This window comes from Mus pahari, chromosome 2 (assembly GCF_900095145.1).
Source record: "Mus pahari chromosome 2, PAHARI_EIJ_v1.1, whole genome shotgun sequence".
Classification (NCBI taxonomy): Eukaryota; Metazoa; Chordata; class Mammalia; order Rodentia; family Muridae; genus Mus; species Mus pahari.
Genome location: NC_034591.1, coordinates 38,936,367 through 38,948,332, shown reverse-complemented (window position 1 = coordinate 38,948,332; position 11,966 = coordinate 38,936,367). Strand labels below are relative to the sequence as shown.

At 41.8% G+C, this 11,966-nt stretch overlaps 1 protein-coding gene across 5 annotated transcripts in view; it reads left to right on the top strand.

Annotated features, from left to right (window-relative positions):
* Positions 1-11,966, top strand: part of Cttnbp2 (cortactin binding protein 2) — a 144,905-nt gene that overhangs the window by 95,182 nt on the left and 37,757 nt on the right. For all 5 annotated transcript variants that reach the window (XM_029535414.1, XM_021190492.2, XM_029535412.1 and 2 more), the window contains one exon: positions 8,975-9,092. In XM_029535414.1, coding sequence (XP_029391274.1) covers positions 8,975-9,092 — 118 coding nt within the window. The remainder of the gene's footprint in view (positions 1-8,974; positions 9,093-11,966) is intronic.

The window sequence follows — 11,966 nt, the reverse complement described above, 5'->3', positions numbered from 1 at the left end:
ATTAGTGAGATAACTGGTGGTTTGTGTTATCCTTGAATGGAGCACGAGACTCAATTCTTTCCAGATGGAAATACCTGTTGGGAACTATTAGGTCTACGGCATATACTGTGTCCTTCACAGTTCAATTTTTAAAGAGAGAGAGAAGAGAAAAGCAGCGTTTATTCGGGGCTGGTTAACTTACATTTCCCTTCCAGTTACTCTTTAACTCAAAGGGAAGGAAAATTCTAAGAACTGATATGTAGGTAGCATTTTAATGGCATGCCATAGTGTACAGTGTAAAATATTTTAGGAGACCAAAATGGGAAGTGTGAGCCATTCAAGTTTGAACATGCGGTTGCTTAGAGACTGGCAATCTTGGTGACAAGGGGGACTGCTGCTCACATCGCAACCATCTCCAGAACCATTAAATAAATAAGTAAATAGATAAAAGTCTCTGAGAAATCCAAGGAGGAGTAGGTTATGAGTACACTCAGCCTTAGGAACAAACCAGAAGTAAATCAGAGGTCTCTGACCTGTTTGCCTGTCTGACCTCTTCTGGGAGGAACCTCCTCCCGCCTGCCCTCTACCCTCCACAGGGAGCTAGCCTTCAGTGAAGGGTGCTGCTGCATACAGTCTTTTCAATATGAAGTGTTCTTAGTCCCAGGGTTTTGATCATCAGCGGTGGTATTTCCATTGATCCCTCAGACCCGGACAGTCATAAATGGTTCTTCACTGTCGAGTAATGGGAATATGGCCTCTTTCTCTCAGAACAGGTCTCTTCTGCGTCCTCTTCTTTTTAAAATCATAAGATCGATGTTTTGATGTGAGATTTTACAAAATGATTGACAACCCAGTCTGCTAAGCTGTTTAAAGAGTAAATTCTCTTAGCTCTGGAGCGGGCATTTAATCTTCCATTTTGACCTCTTTATTTTATGATTAGGACATCTAAGCCTGAGAGGGTTTAATAGATAGTGGTTGGGAATGAAGCCCAGATTTCCTGATTTCATTAGTCTCTTTCACTCTACATCCTTCCTTTCTAGTCAAAAGCGTTGTAAAATATATCTGCGTCACTTGTCTAAAACAATGTTTCCATTCTGGCCAAGATAGCTTTCCCAGATTATCCATTTATAATCATTTGCTAAGGCCAGTTTTCAGAAACAATAAATCACAACTATCAGTGTGTAGTAAATCACTGTAGTCTAACCACAATAGGTCCTTGAAAATGATCTCAGTCAGCCACAAAGCTGGTCCGTATAAACCTGGAGATGTTGCTCAATAAACTCAGCCTCAGAAACAAACACGTGGCCATTCTCTCTCTTACGCAGATCCTAGAGTTTTATTGTTATCTATATGCAAGCGTGGGTAGAGGCTAGTCAACTGGAAACAATGTGGGGATGCACATTTAGGACTTGTTCCTGCAAAAGCCACAGCTGAAGCTGAAAATGTCATGCATGAGCTTTTAAAAAACAGGAGACAGTGGAGCCTGGGAGTCACAAGAGTTAGTCTAGCAGGGAAGCAAACACCAAGGGGAAATACCAGATGAGAAATACCAAGGGCAAGTTATTTTAAATGGATAATAGAGGTTAGTTTTATCAACTTGACAGGAATTAAGAGTCACCTAAGAAGAGGGAAACTTGATTAAGAAATTACTTCCTTCTGATTGGACTGTGAGCCTGTGGGATATGTGTAGGGCATCACCTTGATTAATAACTGATGTAGGAGGGACCACCCACTGTGGGTAGTGACCTACCCCTTACCTCTACCCATTGGCAAGTGGTCTTGGACTTCATAAAGAAAGCATGTGGTTCAAGCCGTGAAGAGCAAGCAATCAGTTGCTTTCCTCCATGTCCACTGCTTCAGTTCCTGCTTCCAGGTCTGGAATTCCTTCCCTGACTCCCCTTCATAATGGATCATAACTGTTAGCTGAAATTAACCCTGTCTTCCCTGACTCCCCTTCATAATGGATCATAACTGTTAGCTGAAATTAACCCTGTCTTCCCTAACTCCCCTTCATAATGGATCATAACTGTTACCTGAAATTAACCCTGTCTTCCCTGACTTCCCTTCATAATGGATCATAACTGTTACCTGAAATTAACCCTGTCTTCCCCAAGGGTTTTTTTTGTTGTTGTTGTTGTTGTTGTTTTATCATATCATGGCGTTTTATCATATCAACAAGAAATCAAGCTAGAATGAGAGGAGGGGAGGGGACTTCAGAAATAGAGAAGGCTTAAAAGGAAAAAAAATGGGGGAGAGGACTGAAGATCAACAAAACAAAGCAAGTATGAAAATGTCATCATGAAACTGCTCAGATTTCAGTGGAGAATTGTGGGATTTTAGAGCCTGAAGCCACAGAGGTCACTCATTCTGACCCCTCCCTGTGCATTCTACATGAAGACTTGAAGTGTTGGAAAGTGGTTGAATTTCTCAAAGACAGCTCATGGAGAACTCAGTTCCCACATCGGCACTTGCTTCTTTGCAGTCCTGGTTGGGTTTCCTGTGGTTACTTTTGCTCAGATGGCCATTACTGTCTAACATCAGCTGCTAGAGAGAAGTTTGAACCAGGGATAAGCCCATCCTTCTTTCCTGGAATCAGATCAAAGAACTTCTGAGTGAAACTCTCTCTTTTGTTGTGAGTACTTTGAGAAGTCAAGGTCCTGCCAAAGAACTGAGAAGATTGGATTTGAACTCCTCTGTCACTGATAAGAGCTTATGTTCCCAGACAAATCTTCTTTATTCATTTATCTATTTATCTATCTTTTTCATTTTTTTATGCCTTTTGTTTTCTTTGTTGGTTTGTTTGAGCTACAGAGGCCTCTACTGAGATACAATAGACCTGCCTGTGTAGCTAGAACTGTGGTCTAGAACTGCCAGTGGAGTTCAGACTAACCATCAACTCACAGCAATCTGTCAGTCCTAGCCTCTCATATGCCGGGGTTACACATGAGCCACCATGGCCAGTTTCCCAGAGAATTTTCTGTTGGGAGATTGTGTGACTGTCTTGCTGTGGGTGGGTCAGACTTCTAACTTATCTGTCGCCAAGGCTGTGGCGTCCTATCCCCCCTACTCTTCTGTGGTTCTCCACATTGTTTAATATTGTTAGTATCCAATACAACCCTGTTTCCCAGGGCTTCTAATACTGCCTCATGCTCCTCCCCTCTGGCTACTCTAGCAATTCGAAGCATCTCTTCTGGTGGGCCTCCTCCTGATTTTTGTTTGTTTTGTTTTTTTAACAAGCTCATCTGATTTTTAGCTTCAAACGGGTCTTCTGCAGTAACTAGTCCCAAAGTTATTTCCTCGAGTCTGCCTTCTATACCTTCCCTGTAGAGTTTTCTTTCCAGAATCTCTAAAGTCATTTTCAGTCAATGCTCTGGACGGACTATGACTCTTCTGCTGTCTTCTTTGATGTATTCTTGCACTGTGATAGGACTGTCGGGGGCTTTGCCAGGCTTTTAGCCCTAGGAGTATCGAACATTTTCTCTTACCTTGTAGCAACCACTTCTGTCTTTCACATGGCATGGATGAGATGGAGCAGAGGTGCACAAAGGTTAGTATGGTACCCAAGACTTGTATTCTTCCCACTTAAGTCTTGGCTTCGAAGACAACTAGAAATCACTGAAGTTTTTTTCTTATTGCATGGAATGGTATAACAGGCTCGAAGAGGGGAAAGCCAGACGAGGGATCTAGAAGGCACCAAATCAAGAGAACCAGATATCATTTAAGAGAAACAGAAATCTATTATTTTAATTACGTGTACATGAGTGTATCTATATGTTGGAAGGTGCTCATGGAAGCCAGAGGCTTCAGATCTGCCTGGACCCGGAGTTTCAGGCTATTTTAAGCTGCCAAACATGGGTGCAGGGATCTGAACCCAGCCCTCAGCAAGAGCAGTAAGAGCTCTTAACACTGAACCAGCTCTCCCGCCCTGAAATCTCTTTATGTTTTCTCTTCTGTGATCATTTTCTTTCCTACTTAAGTTTTAGTGAAAAAAAAAACATTAATGCCATACTACATGCAAACAAAGGGAAGGATTTCTTTAAATATACACTCCAGGACGTTAGGTGAAGGTTAAATGAATGATTGCACAGGCAGCAGTGATTGGTGGGCAGAAACACAAAGAGCACATAAACCTAACCAGGGTCAACCCCTCAGTCAAACGTGGACCTGTGGTGACTTTCTCTTGCAACTGTCACCTGTCTGGCTTTAAACTCCTTTTTTGCTGTCATTCTGTACTTTCTTCTTTGGCATCTCACAAATACAGTCTCTCCAGATTCCAGAATCTTGTCTTCATGTCTACTGAGTATTCTCTGAGACTGTGGAAGAAGGTTATTCTGAGTTCTCAGGGCATTTCTGTAACTAAAGGACCAAACATCTTATTTGTCCAATGTGGTCTTGTTTATTCTTCTTGTCCCAGTGGAACTATCCATTGCAGACTTTAACTCTTCAAACATCTCACATGACATCCCTGTTGATGACCACATTTGCTTTTGATTCACCAAAAGGTTCAACATGGTTGCAACTCTTGTCTGCTCATCTCTTCATTTTTTCCTGAGCTGAATGGAATACCAGGCTTCTGCCTTTAACCTGTCCAAATTCCTTACTCCATGAGTTCAAATGAGCAACACAACTCTAGATTTTATTTCTTAGTAAATCAACTTTGGTTATTTGCTCCCCGATTCGCTGCGTGCATCCTAGCCTTGTGGCTTCTCATTTGCTCTTTGGATGTATTCCATGTTCTGTTGCAGGCTTCATTTTCTTTATGCAGCCATGGGTGGAACCTATCTGCCAGCTAAATGTGGTGATGTAACTTGCCTATTTCATATCCTGATGCAGCTCTGCCACCCTTGGGGTAGGCTCTTCCAGTTCTCACTGCCCTCAGACAAGTGCATGCACTCTGTCATCTCTCCTAGGGTGTGCTGTGTATAACCCACAGGACTGACTGGCCACTCTTGGCTTTAGATCTACTATTCCCATAGTCTCAAATGACTTCTTCACATATCCTGACCCTGTTTGTTAGAAAATATCTTGGTTGAAGTCTCCAGCTCAAGATAAGGGTGTTGTGAAAGCCTCTCTTAATATTTCCCTTACATAGTTTGTACTTTACTGTAATTCTTTCTGTGCATCTCACTCCCCTTCTTCCTCTTCTATAAGCAATGCTTTTGTCTTTGTATGTACTGCTCCTAGCAGAGACTAGCAGTTTCCCAAGTAGTTTCTTGGACCAATGGGTAAATGGACAAGGTGTCCTTTTATAACCGATCTGTTTCCTCATCTCTTCCTTGCCAGTATATCTTTGCCATGCATCCATCAGATTTTGCAACAGAGCTGATCATAGCATTTTCCTTCAGGCACACAGCCATATCTACCCAAGATTACCCATGCTGCTGAGCTGCTGCGGACACAGCTTTGCAGCTGCCCTCTGACAATCCTGTTTTGACCAATTCATACCCACTTCTACCTGCTTGCTTATGCCAGTGTGTGTATCTTAATAGCTTCTGCTTCCCCTGCCCATAAAGCAGTGGGTACACCCACACCAAAAGGCTATTCTCAGCACTTGGCAGGGCATTATCTGTGCATTTGTAGGTTTCTCTCCCTCTGACTAATCACAAATTCTGTCTCATTGTCTTGAATTTGACTTTATCTTGTCCACTTCAAACTGCAGCTTTGTCCTGTACCTCTTTGGCACTAGTATCTTGCATCTGAGTTCTCCTTAAAGACCTGTGATGGAGAGGTATCATCCTCCCTCACCGTCTCTTCAGTCTTTTCTCTGTGACAATGAATCCCTACATTTTGCTCTGCGCTCGTGGTCAGCAGTGAAGGCTACATTCTGGAACTGGACTATGAGTGAAAATAAAACCTAAGATAGAGGTCGTAGGTCTCTGCAAGAGCCGATATACCTCTATAGGACTTCAGTTTCAATGCTATCTATCTGGATACCTGGGTAGCACTTGCTACCTGTTCAGGCCCACTTCCAGAAAATTTCTCGTAGCAGGGTACCAGGAAGAGGGAAGATAGATTTTTTTTTTCCATCTTTCTTTCTTCCTACTTTCCTGTAAGGTAAACACTTCCTGCTGTCACATCTCTATCTCCCTTGCTGTGGTTTAAATCAAGGTTTGCAAAGGCAGAGTAAGGCTTTTAAGGAGTAGAACCTGGTTAGAGGTCTTCTGGTAATTATTAGGGTCATTATATTAAAGGGAATATTGGGAACTTGGCCCTTCCTGTTCCTTTCCTTTGTTTCCCAGTCAACACAAGGTTCTCAGCTTTGCCCTCCCTCATGTCCTTGCCATTATTTGCCACCTAACCAAAAGCCCACAGCAACACAAGCAACTGACCAAGATCAGGAATCCCTGAAACTAACTTCAAACAACCTTTTGTCTTTATAAGAATTTATGTTGGGCATTTGTTACAGTGATATAACATGCCCGCCCTTTCTTTTTCATATTTCCCCATAAGTAACATAAAAAAAATCTCTGTGTATATGTGCACTATGTGTATATGTGTGTTCATGTGTGTGAGTGTAGGTACATGCATGTCATACATATATGTAGTTATTGAAGGACAATCTCAAGTGGTGGTTCTAGCCTTTTTCCTTCTTAGGATACACTTACTTATCACTGCCTACCCCAGTTTGAGATTCTAGGGATTGTTCTGTCTCTGCCTCCCTTCTTGCTATAAACATGCTTGGATATGTACTACATCATCCATCTTGAAATAGGCTTGGGTATCTAAACTTAGGTCTTCATACTTGCTAGGCAAGTGCTTTGCTGATGAGCTATCTCCCAGAACCATATTAAAGTCTTTATGACACTTTTTACTTCTCCATGAGACATTGAACTGCTACCTTATTTATGCTCAGAACCTACAACTTAAACATAGTACCTAGGGTAGCACCATGCCTATGTGTGTTAAACTAAGATTATGTCAGTCCTGCACTACATAAGTAGTTTCCTCCCTGGCACGTAGCATACATGATGATGGTCCCATAAGATTTTATTGCCATGTGACATTCAGCCATCTCAGTATGTGGAAGGGCAGTCTGTGATGTTCATATAGCATGAATGACCTAATAACACATTTCTCACAACATATCCCTACAGTTCCATGATTTATGACTATTCCTGTAGTGTCAGGAACTGTGCCTGGACACTAGCATCCATTCAGATGTTGTGCAGTGGCTGGAGTAGCTCTTGGGAAGGACCTGCTGGGCCCAAGTGTTCATCTAGGTTTGTTTTCCCCAGGAGGTCTGCATGACACTGTGGGATTAGGCCTGTAGCAGTATTAGATGCCATTATCCTAATGGTTCCATCCTCCATACTTCCCTCAAGAAGAAGGCAGCACTTAACATATGATGCCCCAGTGCCCTACCCACCAATCAGGACAACTAGGAGCAATCCACTCTGAAGTCAGGCATCAAAGAATCATAGTTTGAGAGACTTGCAAATATGTGTTATAGCTCTCTATGTGTTTTAAAAAATAATTTAGTGACATCACCTAAATTATCTTTAGACTAGTATTTGCCATGTGCACTGATAACTCACTAGCTAACTTAATTGTTATGGATGCTTTCTAACTGGCAATGACTATGTTGATTATAGTAAATTACAGCTGCTATTGAACGCTGGATGCTTAGTTCACTGCAAGCATCTAAGAACTTCTGATGTTTCTGTTTAAGTCACATGGCAGTCCTAAGGGTGACATTATCTGAAACCCAGATAAAGAAACAGAAACAGGAATGTTATAAAAAAAAATTCTGTCCTTGTAAATATGATCATATCCATTAACATGATTTGAATTTAAGCACTAAGCCTGCTTGGTTTTACTATCTTTTGCCACAAGTATTAGTTTTTAGAATAATTGTGGCATTTTCCAAACTTATTGCTATCCTGGAGTTTGCAAAGTTTAGTTTCCATCTTGTATTCTATTGATGACTATTCGAGTACTAGCTTAGCTTGTATTGTCCAGGTTTCTTATTGGCAATATTCTTCACTTACTGGCTTTATAGTAGTTTTAGAAATATCAGCTTCATAGCAGTAGTTTACAAAATAGACATTGCTTTAAGTTAGCTCCTTAGCTTATGGATTTTCCAAGTCTTATCCATGAAAGCTAGTCTTTGAAGGTATAACCCTCCCAATCTGAGCAAAAGCCAGCAGAGAAAAAAAGTCCTAGTATGTATCTTTAAAGGAAAGCAGAATTTCTTCATTTAGGGGTCCCCTGATAGAACTCTTCCATTTGTAGGGAAAACCTTTTACAAAACAAAAAAGTGAAGTTCTATACCAAGAGTAGAGAAGGTTTTGTAGAATATCTGATTGGCTGTGCTGGGGGGGTGCCTGGATGCATGCTGCCTGACAGTTTTTAAACACCAAGGGCTGGGGAGGAAAGGCACTTGCTGGCACATGCAAAGCCCAAAGTTCCATCCTACAGAAAGAGGAGAAGGAAGGAAAGATTTCACAGGTACAGGTATTTCAGTTCCAGCAACTCAAATGCACAAATACATCTAAGTGTGTGTGTGTGTGTGTGTGTGTGTGTGTGTGTGTGTGTGTGTGTGTGTGTACCATGACACGTGTGTGGGCTCAGAGGGTTCTCTCCTTCCATCCTATGAGTCTTCAGGATCTAACTCATGTCATCAGGCTTGACAATCAATGCCTCAGCTGCCTGGGCCACTTCCACTTCCATTTGTGCTTTACTTATGGTTTATAATTTTTGTTCTTTTCTCTCTGCCCCTCCCTCCCTTACTACCTCCCCCACCATAAAGCTGGGTATGACTTGTACGCTGATAGGTAAAGGAAAGACAATGTCAAGCTATATATATATATATCCCGGACAGCTCTCAAACTCTTAATTTTCCTGCCTTCACCTCCAAAGTATGGGTACTATCAGGATGTACAATTATGAATTGTTGACCAGCTAGCTTGCCACAGGCAAGTGGCTTTCTCCCTCGGGTTTTGCACTCGGGTTGATTGATTTGGACGTGGATATAATAGTGCTCTTGTCTTTACAGAACTGCCTAGAAGTCTTGTGTAGGCATGGAGGGCTAGAGCCGGAAAGGAGAGACGAGTGCAATCGGACCGTGCATGATGTTGCCACTGATGACTGCAAGCATTTGCTGGAGAATCTGAGTGAGTGATGGTCCAGCCTATCCATTCTATCACACCACGGGAGCTCTGGAGCACTGGGAAAGATACCAGTGCTGCTCTAATGGACTCACCCTCTTAACTCCTTTTGAGCCTTACTTATTGCAAAAACACTGTTAAGGATATCATTACCTTTTTCCCCTCACGTAAAAATTACTGTACAGGTCTTTGCCATACAAATAGTCCAGCTTGCTCCTAGATTTTACTGACTAACCTGAGAGAACAATCTAAATGATTACCCCCCCACACACACCCCAGTTCTCAGGAAATACTAGAATACCAGGTGAGAAATCCCAGCTGTGCATTCTACAGCTGCTGATCTGATGAGCCTGGCAAGAGGGCTGCCTCCAGCACTCGGTTACTACCAGCTTTGCAGATAATTTATGATCTCATGGGTCCCCTCTGGCTCTCTAAGTACGTGCTCCTCCATGAATTTTATAAAAAAGTTCCCCTGAAGGCTTATGAGTATGGGATTCCAGATCATAGAAAATATTATAACTTATCGATTGTCTCTCAATCTAGCTGTTAAGCCAGGTATTTTAGTAATTATTATCTTTAGGATAAACAAAACTTGAACATCTAAAACAATGCTTTAATCTCTAATTATACACTCAGAAATGGATCCATTTTTTTCTTTTCCCTTCCTCCCTCTCTTTCCTCTCTTGCTTTCCCTTTCTCCATCCTTCCCTCCCTTCTTAAATTCCTCCCTTCCCCTCTCCATTCCTTCTTTTCATTCTTCCATTTTTCCTTTCGAACAGAGCCTCTCTTTGTAACATTCCTATACCTGAAGCTTGTATACCAGATTGCCTTCAAACACATGATCCTCCTGCCCCAGTTTCCAAAGTATCGAGATAATAGGTGCGAACTACTAGAGCAGTGTTAGATATGTATCCCAGATCCACTCCCTGCCCCACTAGCCCCTCTCCCAGCCCCATTTTAATAACTTGCATGGCCCGATTTGTGGCACCCATATATGCAAGGGTTTCTGACATTCACTGGACCATGTTTGACCTACTCAAGACCAACCTCATCCTTAAAGACAACTGACTTCCCCTCCTGAAACAGCCATCAACTACCCAAAGCTCCTTACCTAGGGGTGGGTGTTTGTAAGACCCTCGTAGATGATGAAATGTTGACTTATGCATGTCTAGGCAACCACAGTGAGTGAATTCATGAATAAGTAGTCCTGTCGTGTCCAGAAGACTGTTTTGGTGTAGTCCTCGATGGCCTCTGGCTCTTTTAACTTGCCTTCTCTCTGACCAGTAGTGAGTTTTGCATTTACTGCTGCTGTCCATGTGTGGTCTGAGATACACCCTAATTTGTGGATCTCAAGTTAAAAATCTCAAGGTCAGTTTTATGTTGTGTCCATTCAGCAAAATAATAGGTGAACTCCTGGGAACTATGTGTTTCCTAAGGGTTCTTGGTCAGATTTACAGCATCAGCCATGTATTTCTTCCTGTCAAGTGGACCTTAGATCCAATCTGAAAGTAATTTGATACTGAAAATATACGTGCTTCTATTGTACTCAATAAGAGTATCTTTCCAGTTCGGTTGTTATTGTACCTAGCAGATTTGGGAAGAAAGCCTACATGAGGATTTTTCTAAATCAAATTGGCCCACGTGCATGCCCGTGGGGGATAGTCTTGAGTGTTAATTGATATAAGATGACCCAGGCCATTGTGTAGGAATGGTCCCAGAGCAATATGAGAAATAGAAAAATCTAACTGGATATAGCTAAGAAGAAGGCAAGAAAATATTTTTATTTTTGCTCTTGACTATGAATATGTGTTCCTGAAATGAAAGACTATAAATAGAATTGTAAACCGGAAAACCCTTTCCTCCCCTGTATTGCTTTTTTGCTATGGTATCTGTCTCAGCAACAGAAATGAAACGACTCACTCATTATAAGGGCTTACTGCAGCTAGAGGATAACACGTTTAATGTAAGTTTTAGCTTTCACCAGCTGCTTTGTTGAGATTAGATTATACAAAGTCATGCCCAGATTTAGGGGCATCTGTTAAAATATATATCTTCCAGTTGAAAGGTGAAAATGGTGAGTAACACCTAGGGTTACAACAGAAGGGGCCATGAGAAGAACTTGCATTCCAAAGATACAGAATGACGAGTCAGCAGAAAAGCCACCACTGACGAATGTAGAGTCAAAAAGAGGGACATCATGGGTCATTCCAAGGGTCTGGGAGTTGCTGGCACCCTCATTCAGGGGTTAAGCTGACATGGCTAATAAAGTTGTTTGGATGCGTGGATTTGAGATATCTGTGTCAAGTCGGCAGGTACTCTGAGGGAAAGATGAACTGTACATGTGAGTTTGACAGCCAGCAGTCTGTCCGAGATCGTTAAAGTTATAGATCTGAGATGAGGAGAAGTCTGTGGGGGAATGGCAATGAAGACAGAAGACAATTCTGAAATAGGCCACCCTTAAAAAGTCTTGATAAAGCCAAGGGGCCTGCGGAGGAAGAATATTAAAGAGAGAAGAACAGAGGTTTGGAGGGCCCAGCGTCCTCTGTCAGAAGCAGAGGACATGTATGTTAGATGACGAGGGTAAGATACACACCTGTCAACTGGAAAATAACGTAATGGTAAGTTAGTAGGAAAGCCATTTTAAAAGGGGGAAATTGTACATTTAATTTTATATTTCAATTATATTAAAATTAAAATTGCCTTCTTATATATTTTTAATTTGCTGTTTGAGAATTTCACACATGCCTACAATGTACTTTGATCACATTCACCACCACTCCCACTTCATCCTGGGGAACCTCCCTCATGGCCCACTCCCAACTTTATTTTCTATTTTTAAATAACACACTGAATCTGGTCAGTACTGGCCATTAGGCATGG